Source organism: Scleropages formosus, chromosome 17, assembly GCF_900964775.1.
Source record: "Scleropages formosus chromosome 17, fSclFor1.1, whole genome shotgun sequence".
In the NCBI taxonomy this organism is placed as follows: Eukaryota; Metazoa; Chordata; class Actinopteri; order Osteoglossiformes; family Osteoglossidae; genus Scleropages; species Scleropages formosus.
In genome coordinates, this window is record NC_041822.1 from 10,593,493 (window position 1) to 10,617,309 (window position 23,817).

Sequence of the window (23,817 nt, forward strand, 5' to 3'; positions counted from 1 at the left end):
GGTAAGACTTTGAAGGTTTCCGAATTCACCAATGCTTACATTTTTCATCACTTTCACTGAAAACCTTTCATGGCTCTGAGGCTACACAGGTGTTGGGGAAAAGGAGAATAAAATTGCCTCTGCCTCTACCCCACTGGCACAGTTAGTGCCTGAAAAAGCAGCAAGCGTGCCAAGGGATCACGGGCCGCGCGATGAATGTCAACAACCGAAACATGAAGCGGCACGTGCAGAGATCAAGAACAAGGTGCCCGAGCGTTTGTAAATTGCATCGTGCTCCAACGGCTCAGTCTTCACTTCACACGGACCCTGCGTAGAAAAAGCCGTCCTCAAAGGTCAGCATCTGCACAAGACAGGAGGGGAAGTCGCTGAATTCCGGGAATCATGGACAGACCTGCGGAAGTCAGTGGCTGCAAGTGGAGGATGGGTGAACTAGTTCTCCGTGGATCTGAGCGACACTTACTGTGATTTACTGTGACGCGATGTGATTTTGAGTTGTGTCAAACGCCATCTCCGGTTTGCCGCTATGAAAACCAAGAAGTATAGCTCTGTCATAAAAGTGGAAGTAAATATGTAAGAATATATTCAGACTTCACAAAGTTAGTATTTAGAATTTGAAATTGTGGGACAGTGAGAGAAGCCCGACGCATTAATGGGAAATTTTACGGCATTAGTGAAAGTAATAACCTTGAGCGTGGACCTGTTGAAACAGGTGAAGTAATTTATGAAAGTGTTTCTATACATCTGGTTCATTTAAAATGTCTTCAGGGGCAGGCTTCCATTCCATAGCTGGGGGTGAACAGAGTACAATGCTTGCGTAAAATTAATTGCACATACACAAACATAGGTTTTTGTGGTTTATTTATGAAAAACAAAAGGAGTTTGGTGAGTCAGACTCCAGGTTAGCAGTTACATCAAATATTAGCTTCTAACTCTGCCCAACAACCCCCCCCGCCCCCCACCCCATCAGGCTCTTTAGACCTTTGTTGCAATAAACAAGCCTAAAACTACTTACATTGAATCCTCAATTTTCTCAATGACTGACATTTACAGGAAGATACTATAAACAGCTCAAAAAAGGTATAAGAAAGTTACAATATTCCTGCATGCACATACATAAAAAGTTTTTTTTTTTTATTCTTTTTAAAATTTTAAATATAAAAATGAACTATATCTTGACCAGGGCCTAAAAATGAACTAATAAGTGGTGAATATATATTTATATATACTTTTCAGTCTTAAAACTCTAGTGACATCACTCAGGAAAGCCCATCATGGTTTTAAAATCAAATCGTTGCGACGCTGAGAGAAAGGGGTGGGGTGGGAGGTCTGCAGTTCAGTACACCCAGGTAAGACAACATACCACCACAATCAGCAGGTGGCTCCTTGGCTCCTCCAACATTGCCACTTCAGTTTAGTGATGGAGAACACACAACTACTCATCATTTTGGCTAGGATTTGGAATGGGGAAGTCTGATCATGATTAGAATGGATCATGAAAGAATCACCAAACAAGGATGAATAAATACATTCAAAAACCAGCACCCCACCTTTAAGAGGAAGACTTGCCGATTACATTTTGCTTTTTACATGAAATTTTGCATTCAGGATTTTCATAAGGTACACACAATGAGAAGGTAGTTCAGGACATAATTTGTTGTTCCGAAGAAACTGAACAATCAGTCTAGTGTTTTAATTAATGCAGCTGTAACATGTAATACATAGAAAACATATTCCTATTCCAAAATTCCATATAAAAAATTAAATCAGGGCAAAAATTGTTAAAAAACTGATGCATACCTATTCTTCTGTGGGGGCAGCCGTATCTGATTGTGATGTGTTCAAAATATAAGCAAGTACTTAAGATCAGCAAAAATACAATACAAAAATAGTTTGAGGCCTAAAATCATGATAGTTAAGACGTTAAATGTACATGGTTATGGCTGGAATACTAATACTGCATCAACCTCATTTATTGCTTGTTTTGTGACTTCCCCAGTGTAAACAATGCACATTAAAATTTAACAGCTTTTCAATTTTTTTTTTTTTAAACATTATTTCAGACATGATCGATGCTGTAAAGAACACCTCTTATGCCAATAGTACTGCCACACAAGTCAGAGGTTCCTGAGCTGTGGTTTCTGAAACTCACACTCAGTGACCTCTACCCCACCCCTTCATCAGAAAGCTTAACAAAAAAAAGGATTGTTGAACACAAAAATTTAAATAACAGATGTCAGAAGCTGTCAATAACACTAAAATGACAGTAGCCCCTTTGAAAACAAAAGTTAATTCCACGACTGCATCTAATAGCTTAAATAATGAACTTTCATAACTCCACCTGCAAAGACAGCAAACCATTGTATTTCGGCCTATGAAAGCCCAAAGACTGCCCCCGTACCCATTAAAGGGTACTTATGTCCAAACATTCCCCCTGATTGTCCTACGGAATGGACTACAGAAAGCTGAGACATTCTATTATCATATGGAAGGGAAGCAAATATGAAAGGAAATCAATACATGCCATTCATGTGGGTAAATTCAATATTAAAGACACCAAATCAAATGATAAAATCAGACTTTCAGCATCTTTTTTTATAATTTTTTTTTTCCTCTGTAGAGTAAAAAGAAAACTAGGGTAATGCAAACCTCAAACTATGGAAAAAAAATCCCATAACACAAATGGTCTAATAAGGGGAAATCCAAAGGACGTTACACATTCTCCAGTTTCCAAATTCCTCTCAGTATTTTTCAACCCATTTTTTAAAAAAAAAAAAAAAAACAACGAAGTTGTGCAGGTATTAGTTCCCCATGTACAGGTATCGCTAACCAGGAAACCAGTCATGTATCACATTGGCAGTAGCTGAATTACAGCAACACTGCACAGAACCTAGAAAAGGCAACAAAATTAGTGTGTTTGGAGCAGGGACATAGCGACAAAGTTCTGGTGAAATGAGAGCCAATTTCTACATGTTCAGAAGAGAGCTGACTGAAAGTAATATGCATTCTTGCTGTTTTGTGCATATTACATGTCAAATAAATTAAAGCAGATTAGTCAGTAAGATATATAAATATACACATAGGCAGGTACTTTTGGAATGTGGAGAGGGTTTGGAGGTCAACTTAACCGCAAGGTGCTGTTTCAATGATGGAAGCTATTTAAAAAAAAAAAAAAAAAAAAAAAAAAAAACTCAGATGAATTCCCCAAAGGCAAAGCCAAGACCCCTTAGTGAGACACAACTGGAAAATTTGATGAACTTTAAAAGTCAGAGAAAATGAAGTAATTATTTCTCTATTTGTACAATTTTAAAAGCATAAACGTGATTTATGGACTTTACTCTCTCAAACCCAAGCATTTCCCTTTCAGGGCCACTGATGCTGTCCAGTCATCTATATCAGTTTTGCCTTTTTCTCCTCAAAATCCTTATATAAAAATGTATAATCTCTGCCATGGTGGTACTTTTTATTGTAATCTGAGTCTTAAAGGGGAACCAACTAGAAGTACATACAATGGCTGGCCTCACAAAAGGAACTAAAAAAGGAGCAGTTCTGTTTGCACGCCAGGTTGGGTTCAGTCTGAGTCGCTGCTGTCGGAGCTGGAGCCACTGGATGAGCTGCTACCCGAGTCGGAGGAGCTGCTGCTGCCGCTGAGTCGAGAGGGTCCGCCCCCCTGCGCCGAGCCTGCCTTCTCTGCTGGGAGAGGGGGGCGCGTGCGTCACCACATGCATTCATCTTATGAAAGCTCAATCGTCTTCACCAGTCAACTCATGATCTTTGAAATATGTCATTTTCAATACAGTGGCACTGCAACCACATGCTCTGGTAAAACTCTCAAAATTAAAGTCAGTGAAATATTGCAAAATATAATCTGAGAGTAACATGCAATATACATTTTTAACATACTTCATATGATGTTTGAAATATAAAGAAATATTACTTTGTACTGAAACTAATATTTTGGCATTTCAAAACATTCCCGTATCGGTCAAGGAATTCTTCCTCAACCTAACATTTGGACCCCCACGAAACAGCAGAGAGGTATTATGACTTATGACAAACTTCAGACATGCAGACATACAAACACGCATGAGTGAAGAGGAGGAACGCGATGACAGGAGAAAGATGAAAAAGGAGGCTCCCCTTCCAAGCATTCAGAGAGAACTACCACTCTCCATAGGCACGTCTTACTCAAGTCCACTGCTTCAGTATGGCAATACTAAAACTGATTAAAAATCAGCATTTCCAGCACTTTAGTTGCGTTCAGGATCAGCTCATGTTATGTAAATTGCTTCTAAAATGAAAGGGAATTGTCGCTACAAGACGTGTTCACTGTTAATGAAAGGCAGGCGAATTTAAAATGACAACTGAACATTTACTGGACACCTCACATAAAGATATAATCTGTGGGATCAATAGACAAGCATCATCTTAAAGTAATCACACCGAAGGGGAGAAACTTATCTGCTGTTGCATTTCAAAAAAAAAATAATTTTAAAAAAAAAAACTAAATTTTGGCTTATACAGTATTATAAAAGACCATTAATGAAATAATTCACAGTATTTAAAAAAAATAAAAAAAAATAAAAAATAAAAAAAAAAACTAGGAAGGAAATAGAAGGACTGAAATTGCAGTCGCCCTCCCGTCATTCTCACTGGGTGCTTTGCCATGGTGACCTAGCCTGCCCTGCCTCTATTCTCTGACCATACAGGCCTTCTGGCCTCCTGTTGCACGTTGTCCAGCCCTGAAACGCAGGTACCTTTTTTGGGCGGTTTCTTGTTGTTGTTCAGCTGTCCACTCACGTCCTGCAGCCTCTTTTCTAACTCTTTCTTCTTTTCCTGAGCCAGTTCCTCCTTAGACTTGGCACTCTTTTTCCCTGTGCCCGCTGCAGGAGACACACAGCGGTGCACCGTAAGCACAAGGACACCGTGTGGACCTCGCTGCCATGGCAACACCATCGCGTCTGTTCTTTTTAATCTTTTTTTATTGACTGTAAAGGGTCACTGGAATTATTTGGCAAAATTAGGATAGTTTGGCTCTAGCAGGCATAGCACCACTTGAGATTCCACTGCCAAACAAAAATAGGCCAAAGGTGTGGTGGCTCTACCAAAATATATACACCTAAATAAAAATTAACTAAAAGCAGGAAGTTTACTGAAGATACCATTCAACAGACGTGCACAGGGAATGGGGAGGAGGGCAACTCCAGCAAGAAAAGAAGGGGGAAAAAGCCCGAGAGGTCATAGCGCTTAACGGCGAAGAAGGGACGGGTCATGGAGGAGAGGGTCTCCTCAGCCTACAGAAATCTGGTCTCCAAGACAGCACGAGCAGGATGCTAGACTTACGTAAAGGTTTCCGCTGTTTCTTCTGTAAGCAGGACTTGACATATCGCTCAAGCTCACGGAGAGTGGAGGGCTTGAGAGTCTCAAAGTCGATCTCTATCTCATCAGGGTTGGAGTCACGGAGCGAGGGCTCACGGGACTGAATAATGTGCACCACACGGCCCAGCTTCTCGCCTGGCAACCGATTGATGTCCAGACTGAGCTGCCGCTTCTCATCATATGTCATGGGCAGGGAGTCCTCTTCGTCTGACTCGTAGTTCGCTGCCCCTGACTTCCCCTTCTTCGGTTGCCTGCAAATTTTATTTATAAGCCATATTAATTTTCCCTCTCAAGATGGCTGTTCAGCTCTGCACTAAGAAGAGTTAACAGTATTTTAGACAAAAACCCGAAGGTCAAAGAACTGATCCGTGTGGATGAATACAGAACTATTCTTCAGGCTTAAACAAGGTAGACTGGATTTATTTTATATATGCTTGTTAACGGGAACTGTTCTCCCTTTGCCAGCTCAACAAATCATGAAAAGTCCTGGCTGAAACAAGGGACCGGACCTTTGTCCTTCGGAAGATCTGTTCTTCAATAGAAAGCACCTGTAGAGCAGCCAATGCTTCAGTAGACCAAGTCAGTACCTGCTGGCTGTGACAGTGCTGTTGGCCTTCCGGGCTGGGGCCTTTTTCTGCTGCGCTGGTTTGGACTGCTGTGTGGACTTAGGTTTCTTCTCATCCTCTGGCTTGGCCTTGTTATGCTTGTCCTTATCCTTTTCTTTGTCCTTCTTCTTTTTGTCTTTCTCCTTCTCTTTTTTTTCCTTCTTTTTCTTTGGTTTACTTACCGGCGCCTGAGACAGAGCGGCCAGTTGTTCATGAACGGCCTTCAGCTGGGGAGAGAGGCAAAGGTGCGGTCAGCCGTCAACCAAGGCATGGTTCGAAAGTGTGGATCTAAAGAGAGTTTGGGAAATTTCGATCTGGTGCCATTAAATTAGAATACATTTATAGTAAATTAACAGTTCATCTTGAGTCATTTACTGAGGTCTTCACTAAATCACTTTATCTTGCTTTTTTCCATCACAAGTCTTTCCCCCCCCAGCTACAGGGTGCTTGCAGGCTAATACTCGCCTTGCTTACCTAGTGCTTTACTAGGATACAATTTTATCCGAAAACTTTTCCAACTAAAAATGATACAGATATACAATATCAACATCTTGTTTATTCTGTACCAGTTTTCAGTATAATCCATTGTGTAGTTATTTGCTGTGGCCAATCCTGACAAGTAACATGCAGAATGCGCAAAGAGAGCACACACTGTGAGAATGGTGTTACCTAAACAAAAGTACTGTAATTTATTGTGTAATTCAATTTGCTTTCAGCAGTTTAAAAGAAAAGAGAACCTGCAACAATCATAGATCAATGTCTCATACTGGCCTGAATGTATCTGAAATGAGTGTTTGGCAACTGGATGCCAAATTAACTGAACTGCACTGGGTAAGCAATCCAAGAGGTCTTTAACTCTTTTTAAATCGGTTGCAAGAATGAAAAGTGAATAAAGACCTTAAGGAGAGTATACTGCCAGTGGAGTATCACAAGGGACAGCTGAGATTAGGGGAAAAACACAGTAGAAGTCTCTTTAACCAAGACAAAAAAGATGGAGGGATCTCTTGCACCTGCTCTCAACGCTCCCAGTTCATCAGCTACACCAGTCAATGTCATTCAGAGGAACTTGGAAAACAGATGAGAGCAGACTGAGAGGAAGCACAGCAAGCTTGCTTGGGGCCCCAGAGGTGCACCGCGTCCCCCTGCCCAGCCACGCCCCTTCCTGTCACACTCTCCCCCATCTTAACCCTCTACCGCTCACTCAACAAGGTGCAACAAATAAATGAATAAGGAGTTAGTGGGGACCGGGAAGTAAAAAGTAAATCACCTGAAAACGTTTGGCACACCCGTTTTTTTTCCCCGCCCTGTTACCATTGGGGTGCTCCACAGAGAATTGCTGGTAAAAAAGTCAAAGTGAAATCAGGGGACAAGAATACTCCAGAGGTCATGTAAAATATGACAACAAGCTACTTCATAATCAGAGCTACAATGTAATACTGCTAATGTAACTGCTACACTTAAAAATCATATCTACAATTACAACATGCATGCTATATATATATATATATATAATATATATATATATATATATATAGATATATAGATATATATATGTAAGTAATGCCTAAAATAGAGTATTTGAGGCGGTAGAGGGTTAACTTTTAGTCCTAACAGTAAGTAGTTAAAAAAATTTTTTAAAAAATCAACTGTGGAAGCAATGTGAGGATTGCATGGCTGTAGTGTAAGAGGGAGGGGCCTGACTGAAGATGGGAGGTGGCCAGAGCATGACTCCAACCCTCCCCTGTCCCTCCACCAAGTGGTTCGGATCTTGTTCCTCGGTTCTGAAACCCACCTGTTCCGAACCCACCTGTTCCTGCAGCTCGGCAAGCCGGGTGGCCCGCTCCTCCTCCGAGTCGGAGCTGTCAGAGCTAGAGGTGTCGCCGCTGCTCTCGCTGCTTTCTGTGCTCTTGCTCACCACAGCTGAGGTGGGTGGAGCACTGGGTGGGGTTAGCTCTGCTGGCTCATCTGGCATCTTGGCAAAGCGCATCTCAAACACATCCTAAAAGAGGTAATAAAATATAAGATTATAGAAAGAAGAATTAATGAAGCAAAAATGTTTTCCAGCTACATCTTTCAGGATACTAGCAGAGAAATTCTGAAGTTACACAAATATTCAAAGGTTTAATTAATTATACAGCTGAATGCAAATATTGTGTTAAAAGAATATTCAAGTATGTAGCATAAAACAGGAAAACTGAGAAATTATGCAATCCGATACCTGAAGTTTTCTTGCCATGGCAACAACCTCGTGATCAGGTGGGTTGTACTTGTAACAATTTGAGAACATTAACCGGATGTCAGCTGCAAAGCTTTGGGCATCCTGGTACTCCCGACTGTCCATCTTTTTCTGCAAGTGAACAAGTTGGATCAAACACTTAAGTTTATGCTTTTAAAGCCTGTATCGGTATCTTTAATTTGACTAAACTTCAAATTTGTTTCTCTAGAACATGCTTTAAATTGTCTAACTAAGGATAAAGTCTTGAAGAAGAACATGGTGAACATCCCAACATCATCACTGCTTACTTTGAGAAGTTTGAGGAAATAAATTCAATTTCAAACAAAGTGTTCTGTTCATGAGTTAAAATGAAATAAAATAATCTTTTTTTTTTTTGTTTTTTTAATAGAATCACTTATCATATTTGTGATTCAATTGCCGTAAGGGACAATTGTTAAATATTTTTCCACCTAACTATAACACAATGAAGCAACAATGAAGGCATATTCAGAAGATACAGTATGGATGTATATAAATCTAAAATGCAGACACAGGCTAAAATATAACAATCTGTGGCTGTAATTGGCTATGCATTCACTATGTTCCACATCTAAAAGTACCAGAGAAGGACAACTATGTATAATAACAGCAGTTTATACCTAATCATTTAACATTTCTAATATAAACCAATAGTTTCAGATGTATATCACTTTGGAGAAGCATCTGCTAAATGAATAATTGTTATCTCTGTAAAACATTTACAAGTAACCAGACAAAGATGCAGAACTACTATGTCCATACACTGACGTGTACCTCCCCTCTATTACGCAGTTATGTCACAAAAATTTACCCCTCCTTCTTCAAGATGTCAGACTTGTAAAAAGTTAACCTTAAAGATAATACTGTAACTTAAACACTGAAAACTACAAAATAATTTTCTCTCATTCAAAGTCAGAAGTTTTGTACCAATTCTAGCTAACTGGACTAGCAGTGCTAAAGTGCTTCAAAAAAAAAAAAAAAAAAAAAAAATCAAACCTCGAAACTTAACAGAGCAGGCATAAATTTTGTGTGCAGCTAAATCACACTGCACCGTGAATAAACAATTATGTAAACATTTCTGTAATGTTTATTTCACCCTTTGTTCAAATTTATTTTCTTGTTCCTCTCCTAAATTCCCAGTAGAGCTACAGAGTATGAAAGGCACAGATTTGGGTCTGCCTTTGATCTTGGAGGATGGGAACTCATGGACATACTTTAACGGTACTCAGGTCCATAGGGTGTTTAATTATTTCGTGGTAATCATGGAGCTCCAAAGCTTCCGCATCCACAGGCTTGTAAAATGGCCAGGCATAAGCTGCATGCTTCTTGGAAAGCATCTCCTTCAGGATGCTGTCGCAGTACTTGAGGTGCTCAGTCAGCTTGCCCTTCTTGCCCGCATGCTGTGGCACCTCGCCGTCCTCCAGATCTTTTTTGGGAGGCTTGATGGGCCGTCCTGTGCTCTCCCGGCGTGACACCACTTTGCCCTGTTTAGACTCCAGGAGGGGGGTGGGTGACTCGCTCCTACTTGCTGTGATTGCAGAGGTTGTGGGAGTTGTGGTATCTGCCTTTCGCTTCACCCCCTTCCTCTGTGGTGAGTGAAAAAGAACCAGAACACACAAACATCAATGTTGTGGTTCCAGCTCACGAAAGCCATCTATGACGGCTATAGCACTGACGACAGCTTATGTCATTTCAAATGTCAGCAAATTCATTTTTTCAGGATGTTCATTATGACTGCAATATACACTGCAGGCATAATTATAATCTCCATGGAACAAAGAACATATACCAGAAGCAGTTTCACACAATGACTTTTCAGTACCCCCATACAAGCCAAATGCTGTGGCAGTACACGTAAGGACTCTGAGTCTTACTTTGACAACAGGCTGTGCAGTAGACACAACAGGCATCATGGGTGCGGCAGGGGCTACAGTCTGGACTGGTGCCACATTGGGAGTGATGGTTTGCACAGGAGTGGCTGCGATGACAGGGGTCTGGGACACCTGCGTGGGGGTGCTAGGGAATGATGATGGCGGAGAAGCGGAGGACACTGCCAACACTTGCTGGTTGCCTAACAGAAGAAATCAGGGATACAATACTTAGATATGCATTCCCTTTGTTACAGTCTGCTCCCAGTTCCATAACTATTACTCAAACTGCAAAATAACACAACTATTGTACAACTCTGTAAAAGAACATTAGCAGCCATGCATCCAAAATAATAACCTTTGAAAGCTACACTAAAATCTACAGCAGTAGAGCAAAATGTCAAAAATGGGCAATGCTACGTGTAAATAAGAAATCAGTAATAAGTAATAAAAAAATACACTGCCAGTAGTATTTTACATCGATGCAACTTCTGTTGCAGCCCCTAGCTTTAAATTACCTATGCCCGCATCTGCAACTGGTTTGCGCCCCTTGCCCTTAGGAGCAGGTGGCAAAAGCTCCACCTCCTCCTGAGGCATCTGGGCCACTTTCTGTAAGAAGATCTTTTCCAGAGCTTGTGCCATCAGAACAATGTCATCTGTGGGCTTAAGGGAGAGAGAGGAAAATAACTGGTAAACTAAAAAGTGGACTCAATGACACTTCAACAACAATCTTGCAAAGTCAAAAGGGAGGCACAAACAGTGTCATTAAATAAAGAACCAGTCAAGTCTGATAAAGCACAGAAGGCAACGAGACATTCCTCACAAAAAAAGCTGTTTTAGAGTGAAAGGCAAGTGAGCAATTCATAATACAAGAAAGAGAAGCAAGAGGTTAAGTTTCTCCCAAGACCTACCTTGTTATAAATGTAACAATTTGTAAACATGGTGTTGAAATCCTGCATGCACTCACTGGCACTCCAGTAATAGTTGTTCTCTAGTCTCTTCTTAATCGTTCCCATATCCATTGGATTCTTGATTATTTTATGGTAATCCTATGTGACAACAGGAACAACCAATATCTGTAGTTGTGCTCCCTTTTACTGTGCAACATCGCAGCCGTCTGCAGAATTACTTTTGAATATTGGCGTTATTGATATCATTAATGGTAACACCAGCAAAAACATCACATATAAGAAAGTCAATACTGTGGCCCAAAAAAAACTCTGCATGTTAAGGGAAAACATTATGTGAGGAATGCATTATTACCCTGATATAGAAAGACTGTATTTGATTAATTTAAACCCTACTTGAACGTACACAAAAAAAAGTGGAGAAATGCAAAAGTTCATTAAAACTATTTTTAATTTCAGTATCATAGCTATTTTGAGCTTTATAATTAAAGGAACTTTAAAAAGACAACAGCACATTAAGTTAATTTTTAATATAATCGATTGTAACCTGTCAAGATCCCGAGAATTGCTGAATTTTTTCCATTACTTTTACATTATATATTTCAAGATATAAACAAGAAACTGATGAAAAAAAACATACTTACCGGAAGACTTAATTTAATGGCGTCAACAGGTTGATAGAAGGGCCATGCAAACTGGTGCTTCCAGAGTGTTTTCACCACCACATTCTGCATGTACTGCAACTGATTGGTTTTCCTGCCAGGCTTGCTGGGGTTGGTGACTTCAGGTGGTGGTGGGTTGACCCCAGCAGGCGGGGTTTGGACTGCTGAAGGGACTGCTGACATGGTGACAAGGGGAGGGAGGGGAGCTGTCTCTCGAATGCTCTCCTTGTGGGGCTATCTTGTGCCTTCAGTGGGTACAATTTTCCTCTTTCTGGTCTTCACACTGTTTGGGGGACCGACATCCCATTTCAGGGCTGATCTTGTAAGCTCTGCCAAAAGAGAGGAAGAACCTGGATGTCAAAGAAAGAGAGGTTGCCAAAAGGACAAATACTGTGACAATAAAAATGGTGAACGCATCTGTTTGTTCCAGCCTCAGTAACTCAAGAGACGCATCAGTGACTACAGGGAATAGAACACTGTAAGGGGCATGAGACATTCTGAATAGTTACTTGAAGGCAATATTTTTCTTCAATTTAAATTATTATAAAATTATAGCCTAGAAATGTGAGCAAAGCATAATCACCAGTCATGCTCAATTCTCATCATACTGTAGTCACTGACAAAAGAAACAAGAAGCACACATTGGGGGAATAACAGATGTCACTATTTCATGCTTCAAAACACCACCTCAAAGGTATAAGGAGACAAACACAACCTTTTGTCAGTGCACAGTAAAGGGAAATTTAAATTACTTTTATTTTAGAAAGAATTCTGGATTGACAGCAAGGAATGTACAGAGAAACCACAGCAAAATAACAGGCAAGAAACTTATTTACCAATTAAGTAAAAAGGGGGAGAAAAAAAAAAAAAAAAAGATTACCTGTTGCATGACAAGACCTACAACTGTACACAGAACATACCAAAAATGTTTGCCAAAAGGAAACTGGAAAAACCCAACAGACCCATCAGAAAATTAAATCCTACAGTAAGACTAATATCATGCATCAAACTAGACACAGAGAAAGAACAACCAGCTTTGAGTTACAAATAACATTTTGAGTGAAAAACTAACTCAGCATTCAGAGAGCATCTCAAGCCTTCTTTTTTCATTCATACTGAAGCCAAGCATGTGTACTGATACAGAAGTACATTTCGAGGCACACCAGAACAAGAGACATTTATTCACTGTAAACCAACACAGAACCACAATGGAAAAATAAATAGAAAATGTACAACATGTGTAAGCATCTGCTCACAGACCAAAAGCAATTTTGGTTAAAGCATACTATGCACTTTCACCTCTGAGGTTAAACTAAAAAGATAACTGAGCATAAACAAAAATATGCTAAAGCCTATAAACAGAACACGGCTTTCGTGCTACTATAACTGTAGAAAAACAAAGTAGTATGCAAACAAGTAGGTGTATGTGAATGTGTGGTAACACTGACAAATACTGTTTTTACAACCCTTATGTTTCACATAATAATCTCTAGAGACTGGAAAAAAAAAGAAGGAAAAAACATTGCTACTGGTAAGAAAGGGGAAAAAACTCCAGTGTTGAAACAAATGTTTTGTTGAAACAGTTAACTGTGAAAGTTCAAAGGATTTTCTAAATTGGCTAAAGTTTTCCAAAATAGCACAGACTATTTTTAACGCAAAACCACCTGTCTTAGGTCCCAAGAAATGAATTAATTATTATATTAAATTTACTCATTTAGCTGACACTTTTCGCTAAAGCAACTTACAATGTTAAGCTATTTACAATTATTTACCCATTTATACAGCTGGGTAATTTTACTGGAGCAATTTAGGGTAAGTACCTTGCTCAAGGGCACTACAGCTGGAGGTGGGGATCAAACTTACAACCTTTGGATCCAAAGGCAGTAGCTCTAACCATTACGCTACCAGCTGCCCCTCATTACTAATTAAGCATAACCAAAAGAATTCACTTCATATTCTTTCATGACCAATACAATCTACATTTTGGCTAAAGCAGACATCCCTTCACCCCGGCATAGTGCCCGTAACTGGTGCAGAAACAATTATGCAAAGCACTTATGTGAATAAACAGTATTTTTCATTACACCGTGGTAGCAGGTCGCACAGTGGTGAGAGCTGCAAGGACCCACCTTCAAATAAATGCCACCCGTATTACCCTCAAACTCAAAAATTTATTGAGTAAAAAATTACGGAGCTGCGTAAATCGCCAAATCACTCAGACGCTTAACATCGCAAGTTTCTTTGGAGCACCTGCCTGACCAATATTTTGTCACAAAACAACACTGCGCATACCTATTCACATTTTCATTTCCCACCTTCGTAAATTACATGCATGCAGTGAATGGGCAAGCTTAATTTTTTTTATCTTTATTTCCTAGACAGGGACACAGAAGGATCAACGGCGTTCTGACCACTGGACTGCTGAAGGTAGCCACTGATGTACACACCTGTTGGAACTGGAGTTTGCATATGACATACAGCGCCACCACTAGGAGATAAAAGCTAAAGCACAAGTTTTTCTAGCTCGTGGCAGATGCACCTTAAACTATTTTCAGAAAAGCAAAACTGCTAAAATACAAAACAAACAAATTCTTCAACCAATAAATGTACACTACACTGATGCTTGTATACAATATGTGAACCTGTTTAACTTGTCCAAGTTAGGATTTGGACTGTCTTCCTCAAATCACTGGGTGAGTCTTGAATAAGTATAATACAACGACATGTAGCAATTTGTTTTCAGTAACTGACAATCCGAAAGAGAACTAAAAAGCCCACTGTCTGCGCAAGGCTGAAAGATAATCTTTATCTTAACTAGTACCATGAAATAACCTTTACTGCTTTTTCAAAACAATTCTCAAGTGATCCGGGGTAATGCTCTTTTTAAGTTGTGATCACAATTTCTTTGCATGATTCATTGTGTCAAGAACCAATGTTTTCCGTTTGCTTTGTTTCTGCGGACTTGCATCTTGTAAAATCATCTTAAAAAAGCATTATGCTTAGTAAGATGATGCATCTTTTAATGATTTCTCAAATTCATGGTACTAAACATTAAAGCTAAGACAGCCAAGTAGACATGAGCTTACTCATGTGAAATCATTATGGGACAGACACGTTTTCAGTGGGATGCTTTCATCAACATACCTGTGTATCGTGCGAGCAATGAAATACAGCATATACAATTCTTAGATCATGTAACAGGAAACGTCATTATCCTTAATGGACACAGAGCAGCAAATGGTGATCAAAATATGTGGAAGCGGTACAGACATGTCACGTGACATGTCAAAAATGTCACTTTAAACACAGTACTTCAGCAACAGAATGAAAATGTTCAACAGGACGACTAAAAAAAATTGATTTTTCAATACACAGATCTTAAAGAAACAGAATTATAGCAAATATAAAGACAAAAATCAATGATAATACAAAACTTGGAATAAAATGTGGGTTCTTTTGCAGATCACATAAAAGTATTAATAATGGCAAAAAGTAACTGAATTGAGGACTAGATTAAATAAGTGTCTTCATCCCAACCATTTGGATATATTTAGCAAGTGAATGTACCATGTTTCTTTGTAAGACATGTCCGTCTCCACCCATACCATGTCCGAAAGTTTTACCAACTAAATGTCAAAAAAACAAAATGGTCCAATCCCATGTCCACCAGAGCTAAAATGTCCAGCCGCACGCGACTTCTCGTTCTTACTCTTAAACTTGTGCTCAGTTATCCGTATCTTTAGAGGTCTTTTAGATTTGTTAACATGATAAATGCTGCATGGGCAGCATAAAAAATAAATCACATATGTAGATAGGGAAGTAATTTCACTTTAATGATTTTGTCCACATGTGGATATCTAAACAAATTATCCATGATCATAACTACACAACAAATGTAGCTATAGCACTTAAAATTACCCTCGATGAAAACTTTACACGACTTTACACAATTTAAGTGGTATTAAACACTGACTTCTGAATTATGAAAAATGTTTACATTACATACAATTTAGATTACCATATTCCCCCAAAATTTCAAATCTGCTACACTCCTGAAACTTCACAATGTTGCTGGCTGTTTGATAAAACATTAAAGACTTGTTTGCATCACTTCTAGCGCACACTTTTGATCACACAAACAAATTTAAGCATTGCCTCAGAAGAACAATACTGACTGGCACATCCCTGACAAACTATGTACAGAGGACTAATAACCTGGCTCAAATGAGACAGTGCAGAAAAAGTTCTGTAAGAAGTTTTAAACTGCAAGACAAATGTATAGCACTAAAATCCCAAACGGAACCAAAATATAGTCATTCAGAGAACTGAAGCACGCGAGCTCAATTACACACAATGACTAAATCAGCAGCAAAATCCATCAAGAACCCCTTCTGGTCTCCACAACCTCTCCGGTTCCTCAACTCTTCAACCTGTTTTTTTTGTTTTTTAAATCAACTACGAAAAGCCATATCAATCCATAAAAACACAGATACAGCATATCATAAACACTAAGATATGCACAAGCTGAACCAAACAGCCATCTCTGAATCAACAGAGATCTTACAATCCACCACATCCACCATATTTACATACTTGGATTGACACAGCAAAGAATAGAATGCGTCTTATTTAAAAGCAGGCAACTGCATAATCCTGCAAAAATAACATTCCCAGAGGAATAGTACGAGAAGTCTGTCTGCAGCAGACGTGCTTTGAGACAGAAAAACTCATTGAAGCAGAGCTCAGAAGACACCAACCTGAAAAAGAGACAGCTGTCTGGACTCCATCAAATACATCTTTTACAGACATAAGACCACCCTGAGAGCAACAAGCCAGTAGCACACTAAATACAAGTGAGGCACAGGTGGAACTTCTCTGAAATCGCAGCCTCACTAGCTCTAGAGCGCACAAGCAGTGCAGAAACAGACAATCCCCTTCTCTGTACATCAAGTAACAGAAGTTTTGAGGGCTTTCAAAAGTTGCACTGAAATTTCTGTTATTTTAGCACAACCTTAAATATAAAAATTGAAATTAATCAGAAAACCTAATGCAAGGATATCAGCGTCCACCTGAGGGCTTAGTAAAGTACTGATCAAAACTGGTGAGGGTGCAAAGTGAGCAATGGCGATGAAAGGCTGTCACACTACATGGCTTGCTGAAACCACAAAAAAACTGTCAGAAACGTACAGAACTAAAACCTTCATTTCAGGCTGAAAATGTGTGTCCTTGTAAGGAAAATATTCGGACTAAAGAAGCATTCATATTTTTGCTGAATAGAAGTTGAGGAATACAGTATGACTTTTACATTGTTGGAGAGAATGATTAAGAAATCCAGCTACCTAAAGTGGGTTAAAAAAATATTTCCAGTATAATTGAAGGAAAACAACATAAAACTGTATTTAACCTTACTGGAAGGTGTTATGAATGATAAGTTTTATTCTTAGACATGTTTATTGCTTACATTGCTAATTTAGAAACCAAGACAGTCCTGTAAGAAGGTTTTCATTTTTTTGGAGGGTAACAGGAAATACGCCTGTACCTAGAACATGGAAACATGAAAGCAAAAATAAGATGTGTTATGTAAATAGCAGAGTAGCAAGAAGTAAAAAAACTGAAATATGCATATCAAAGTACATATACTGTAGTAAGACTTTAGTGGTAGGAAATACAGTATAGGACTAAGACATCTGGAAGGCTACTGATCATCTGTACAAGCAAAACAACAGTGATCATAATCTCTACCATTCTAGAAAGGCAGACCCCCCAAACCACAACAGCTCAACAAAAAACATCATGCTACCGCACATGCAGGTAAATTCAAAGGAGATACAGACTGGATACACATGGATAAAACATTCCTCATCTGCTCCCTTGCCATCTCTAAACACGGTGGGATGGGGGAATGAGGATCTTATTGCTTTCACTCAAAGGTTACGCTAATTATTTAGTCAAATACGGTAAACTTGTAATCGTCTACCTCACAGCCAACTGGGTCAATTATAATGGCATGGTTTAATTTACTGAATTGAGTCCTTAATGTGAGATTAGAAATAAAAGTGAGAGAGAACCACTTAAGTACACCACACAAGACACAAAAAGGGCATGATTCGCTGACATGCAGTAACTTCAAGTGATCTCAAATCAATAATCCAAACACCAAGCAAACAATAAAAAGGAAAAAATATTGTTTTAACATAAATTTACCCCAGCAGAAGACCCCCCCCCCAAGCAGGTGTCAAATTCACTTTCTCAAAACATCAAAAATGTCAGAAAAATTCCATAATTGCTGACAACTAAATTTCACCATATTAAAATTAAATAGTTTTATTTTGTTTTTTTTTTAAATAAGATATAGCTCTGACATTGATAAAACGTGTATAAACATCTTTAACAACACATACAGCTGATGGAAGTGTGTTTGAAATGCTGTAATATGATTAAATGTAGGTTTCCTGAACATAAATTATAATAAGTGTATCTCCCAAAAAAGTATACATTCATTTCTTTGGGCACTTTGAGAATTGCATTATGCTAAAAGGTTAGGGGCGGAAGTATATCCAGAACATATTAAGAAAAGAAAAAAAAAAAAAAAGAAAAAAAAAAAAAAACTAGCATTGAGTACTTTAAAGATACAGAATATCTATATCTAGGATCAATAAATTATTCAAGTTTTAAAAGAAAAACATCACTGCTCGGAAGTCTTGTAAACTCTGAAATCAAATGTGCTAAAAAAATCTCCAACAACTCCATTGGTGCCAATACAACCCTGCAGTTTTTGCAAAAGCTTGTGTCTGTTCTGCAACATTTAGCAAAACAATTTATTTAAATGGAGAGGAAAACGCAGTGGAAACAAGTTTATTTCAGGTGGAGGAGCAAAGAAAAGGGCAAAGCCCACCCACCAGCAAGATAAGAACATTTGACAAAATGTATCCAAGAATATTTCAATAAAAAGAAGATTAAAGCATTTCTCCAAAACTGGATTTGACCAATTTCCCAATATCATGCATCTTAAATAACTCGAGATATTATGTAAAAGTGCGCAGCCATAAGCGGTAAGAGACCAAGAAAGAGAAGTGACAGTTTGAGAGCTCAATGACAGGTACAAGTGTAGAAGTGAAGGAAAGAGCAGGAAGAAATCGCTTCGCTTAAGCGCTTCAACGACAGTGACTGAGCAGGATCCGATTTATGAATGAAGAGACTACTCCATCACGCTTTTTTGACAAGTTTTTTTTTTTTTCTTTTTGTCCCCCCCCCCCCAGTTTACCACGGGATACGATTAACTTGGCGTAAGTGAAAATAACTACGTAGAAACGATGATTTCGAAATACTGCCAAAACCGGGCACAGAAGAAGAGGAAAAGGCGCTAATTTCACTTGTTTCGGTATTCACACACAAAACAGCGGGTATTAACTGCTCCCGTCAATCTACTTTTAGGAAGACTAATTCACATTCATGCCCGTTAACACATTAGCGGTTTTGTGCGCAACCTAGTGAACAAGTGCAAAAAAAAAAAAATAAATAAATAAATTTAAAAAAAGAAAAAAAAAAATCATCAATAAACGAGCGGTATGGCAAGAGCGGTGTTTCAGAAATGTGCGCTCGGCTCCACTCGGTCTCCTTTAAAAGATGGCGGGCAGAAGGGAGACGCGGCTCAGTGAGAAATGCAGCTCGCGAGCCGCCTTCCTCGCGCCTCCGCCACACCGAACACCCACCGCGTACACGCGCCGTATACTTAGCTTCTCGGCTATTTACAACTGTAACCGAGACAAGTAAGTTTGCTAGCGCGACCACGACGGCCATTTCGCTAATCGGACTCCTATTTTTTCCACCACCCGAAGTTCGCACACACTGTATAACCGCCATACGTTCGCGAAACCGGGCTTTGTTGTATTGTTGCAAAGCACGGGAGGTAGCGTTAGCCTTGCTTGCTCAAAAACAGCACAGCAGTACAGCTTCACTGTGTACTTCAAATGCCCCAATAAGCTCTGACGGAAATGCAGCTCTCATTTATTTAACAAGTTCTAGTTATTAAAAAACACATGTATTAGTTAATTACTTTTTTCACCCTCTGCGGATCCAACAGCGATTCGCTTGCAGTCGTCCTAGCTGCTCTTTTATTTCAGCGAAGCAGCATAATAGACGAGGTAAAACCACCCCCCTCGCACATGCGCGGTTTCGCGTGGCATTGTGGTCTTTGGGGTCCTCCGATTGGAAATGTTAGTCATGAAAACTTAATGTCCGCATTAATACGAACTACGTATACCAACATGCACTTTGAACGGCAGCGTTGGTGTTTTGGCCCTTTCAGCGCGTCGTCTGCTAAGGTTTGGAGACCATAGGATATTTTGATATAACAGGGACGATTTCGAAATTACTTCATGTCTTAGACGCTTAATGTGTATTGCTAAATTATTCATTGTGTGATATTTCGTGGAAAGTAGTTTTGTTTTTTGAAAGCGTGGCCATTTTCCTCTTGGTAACCATAGGCTAACGTTATGTACACTCTCAGTGCTGTCTGACTGACTGTCGTAGTCTGAATTTTACTGACGTAAAGGCAAAAGCTAAGCAATTGGAAACATTTTTTGTTTTTCTTCCATAAAAGCCAGAAAGGTTGAGGCTATTCTGTGAGAGTACATTGCTATAAGATTTGTTTATTTTAAAATGTTGAAAGGTCAATGAGGTGTATTTTAGTGAATTACGTATACATTCCGTAGTGTTTTACCCAGAACACCTATCTTTTCCGAATCATGATCACATTATTAAATTTTTTTCACCTTTTACAAGAGAGAGCATGACATTTGAGACACTTTTTGGATAAAATAGACCAAATCTAGACTGCTTCTCAGTATTAAATTAGAACACCTAAGACAGCTACACACATTTAATAAGTGCCAGCATATGAAATAGTAATACTTCACGAAAGATACTCTGTTCATTTCAATAAGCCCTTAACTGGAGTTTGCTTGTAAGGTAAGGAGCAGTAAGTTGTGCATGTTGAGCAGGACTCAATGAGCTATCCATAGTCCAGCAGTGTAACAATACATATAGCACAACTCCATCTCTTTTGTGTTTCACTTCAATGAAGCAGTTGCATCTGTTTCTCTTTTGGTGAAATGCACTTTTTACTCTGTTATATGTAGCTTTGCAAAAACCAATCTGCTAAATGAATGTGGGAATGTAAAACAAATGTAAACTTTTATCCCCATGTCAGCAAGGTTCTGTACTTTCAAAATACATTGGTTAGGATAGCCCTATTGAAAATACGTTTAAAGACAATACATTAAATCATGTAATTCTGATATCAAACTTTCCTTTTCAAAAATACCTAACAAGGGCAGTCATGCCATTGTGACAATCATTAAATGTGTTTGTTAAATTTAGGATCAGACCACAGAAGTAAAGTGAAGTCCAGACTATTAATTGTACAAAAATATATAAAATGGATGCAGTACACATGAGCAGAAGAAAATTCTTAAAAGCATAGGGGACACAGTCATGCTGAGGCCAGAACCACTGTATTTTTTTTTTATAAAGTCAAACTCTTATTTGAAAGGTTACCAGAAGTCAACACCTGTAACAGCAAAGTGTGAGGTACTTGTTCATGATCTTTTGAAAGAATGGGCATAGACCTACAAACCTAAACATAAAAGTATAGTTTATCAATTCATTACTTTCATCCAATGTAACTCCTATTTAAACCATGTATGCATTTTGGGTATTTCACTGGAACTAGTTGTGGCAAATAATTTACTACTGCTACAGCAATACCAGGGAGAGGAGCTTGAACCATCAGGTCCATGTGCTTAACTACCACCACAGTTTGTTTAGTAAACAAGAACACTTTGCACAGGCCAAGAAAATATGCTTCCGAAATACCACTGACCTTAAGTTCAAAGGGTTTAATATGATATAGAGAGTACACAGCCTTTACTCGTGTGACTAACAGAAGCGTTAACCCCCCCATGTCAAGAGGCATTTGCTGAGATAAAGAGGTATTCGCTAAGAGCAGAGAGATAAGAAATTAGTTTGATCCAGGGATTTTGCTTGATGTATTTCCCAGAAATTCAAAATTTAGTCTGAACAGCACAGTTCATATGAAATGCATCCTATGTGGCTCTAGTTTGCATTTTCTATTAAAAGACAACTTTTACCTCAGCTGACAAATACAATTAAGACCTGTTCTGTTCAGAACTAAAGAGCTATAATTAAACTATAGTACACTGTAAGACCTTATTGTATTTTATTCAACAGGTCATCCACTCAGTTGTCATAGTTGAGATCACCTATATTTTGTTTTTTTTTAACTTCAAGTAAACTAAAAATGAAATGTTCTTAAAAATGACTAAAAATAAAACATGCATTATTTCCACAAACTCCTATTTAATGTGTTGTGCTTCATCTATGCAGGATGCTGCAATGATCCTCCTGTGCATCAAGCAGCACAGGAGTGTAATGGAGGACAGCATGGGAAGAATATCACACACACACACACACACTTTCAGAACCGCTTGTCCCATACATGGTTGCGGGGAACCGGAGCCTACCCAGTAACACAGGGCGTAAGGCCGGAGGGGGAGGGGACACACCCAGGACGGGACGCCAGTCCGTCACAAGGCACCCCAAGCGGGACTTGAACCCCAGACCCACCGAAGAGCAGGACTATGGTCCAACCCACTGCGCCACCACACCATGGGAAGAATATATTAGCGTTAAACCTTAAATCCAGACTGTGTTCTCAGTTTGAAATGAGATACACAACAAAATGGTCATAAGGTTTGAACTGTGTCATCACATAAGCATGTGCAACATTCTTCAACATCTGGTCACTTTCAGTTTGCAATCAAAAAATGTAAGAGTCCCTCTATTCACTGGGCTGCTTCTATAAGCTTGAATAAAGCTATTATAAAAAATACACTGAATAAAATCTCTCCTGTATACCTTTGTTTCTTTCTTTTCCCCTCACATGGCAGTTTTTCAAGATAAATTTTGTCTGCATTCCAGAGACCCACAAAGTATAATTTTTTCTGCCTCTGCAGAATTCTTTCCTCAATAAACTCTCATAAAGGGGAAAGAACTAAAGCAAAGACCACTGAGAAAAGATCAGATGAACCATGCAAGTAAAGAAGGTTGCTATGGATGCATGGGGAGTTTTTGATGAAGAAGATGAGATCAGCTTTGACCATTTGTTCCATTTCCAGCCATACCAGTTAACCTTCAGGGTGATTTCAGGGATTTGGTAGCACAGACAAAAGAGGTATAACTGATCAAGCAATCTATCTGACTGTTATGTATGAGATGTTCGATCAGCTGAATGATATGGTAGTTAAACTAAGGAAACGAAACACTTTACTGTAGTATGTCTAGCATTGTATGTCGTCTTGGGTGAAAAGGTGTGGGCTGACACTATGACATATTTATCACTGTAAATCATTTTGGAGAAAAGCGTCTGCAAAATCAATAAATGTCAATGTTTTGGAAAGAAAAAAAAAAAAAAAAAACACTGATTTTCAATCTGATTGTGTGAATAGCTCAGAAATTCACTTTGCCAGGACTGAGTACAGGATCCCTGAACTGGAGAAGTTGGTAGAATCAAAAGCTAAATCAGCAGCTGCTGAAATGGAATATAAAAACCAAAATATAGAAATTTGTAGCATTATCTGAGAACACTGAAGAGAACATTCCTCCTAAGCAATTTAAGCAGGGCAAACTATGTTTTTGGATGGGGCAGCCAGCCATTTCCCCTCCTGTTGACCTTGATTTCTCCTACCAACTCTCTGGATGCACTCCCAATCCAAATGCCTATTCCGGGAGCTTTCCCGTCAAATTTCTGTTTCTCTCTGACAAAGAATATCTCCAAAAGCCACAATGTAGAAAAGGGGCATCATGTTGAAAGATTCCCATCTGCGATTCTACACCGATCTATCAGCTGAACTCAAACGCAACAGGCATGATTTTAATAAACTCGTCACAAAATCTATGGAGAGTTTACTTTTCTAGCCTGACAGACGTCTACACAAAGGAAAGATCTACCTGTTTGACTGTGACCAAGTGGGGTTACAATTAGAAAGTACAGTTCTGTTTCTAATATATCTGAGTGTGTTTAGCAGCAAGCAGGCCATTTTCACTCTGCAACAGGAAAATTCT

At 39.0% G+C, this 23,817-nt stretch overlaps 1 protein-coding gene across 13 annotated transcripts; it reads right to left on the reverse strand.

Annotated features, from left to right (window-relative positions):
- Nucleotides 1-1,152: 1,152 nt before the first annotated feature.
- On the reverse strand, nt 1,153-19,831 carry brd3b (bromodomain containing 3b). 13 transcript variants are annotated; one of them, XM_018759344.2, is made up of 13 exons: nt 19,730-19,831; nt 11,656-12,002; nt 11,015-11,152; nt 10,622-10,766; nt 10,110-10,306; nt 9,450-9,821; nt 8,200-8,328; nt 7,789-7,980; nt 7,249-7,317; nt 5,964-6,208; nt 5,341-5,627; nt 4,755-4,880; nt 1,153-3,690 (listed from the first exon to the last, which is right to left on the reverse strand). In XM_018759344.2, exons 2-13 carry the CDS (start codon nt 11,854-11,856, stop codon nt 3,569-3,571), a joined length of 2,223 nt encoding a protein of 740 aa, XP_018614860.1. In that variant the 5' UTR covers nt 11,857-12,002; nt 19,730-19,831; the 3' UTR covers nt 1,153-3,568. The 13 variants fall into 13 exon arrangements, with proteins under 13 accessions (XP_018614860.1, XP_018614859.1, XP_018614858.1 ...); XM_018759343.2 differs by having other exon boundaries at nt 1,153-3,687; nt 7,774-7,980; XM_018759342.2 differs by having other exon boundaries at nt 7,774-7,980.
- Between the last annotated feature and the right edge of the window lie 3,986 nt (nt 19,832-23,817).

Excerpts from the sequence above, each read along its gene's own strand:
- brd3b (XM_018759342.2), bottom strand. The coding sequence starts at position 11,856 with ATGTCAGCAGTCCCTTCAGCAGTCCAAACCCCGCCTGCTGGGGTCAAC. Across the intron at positions 5,628-5,963 it reads AGCACTGTCACAGCCAGCAG|GCAACCGAAGAAGGGGAAGT; the intron begins GTACTGACTTGG and ends TAAAATTTGCAG. Across the intron at positions 4,881-5,340 it reads GAAACAGCGGAAACCTTTAC|CGGGCACAGGGAAAAAGAGT; the intron begins GTAAGTCTAGCA and ends TGTCTCCTGCAG.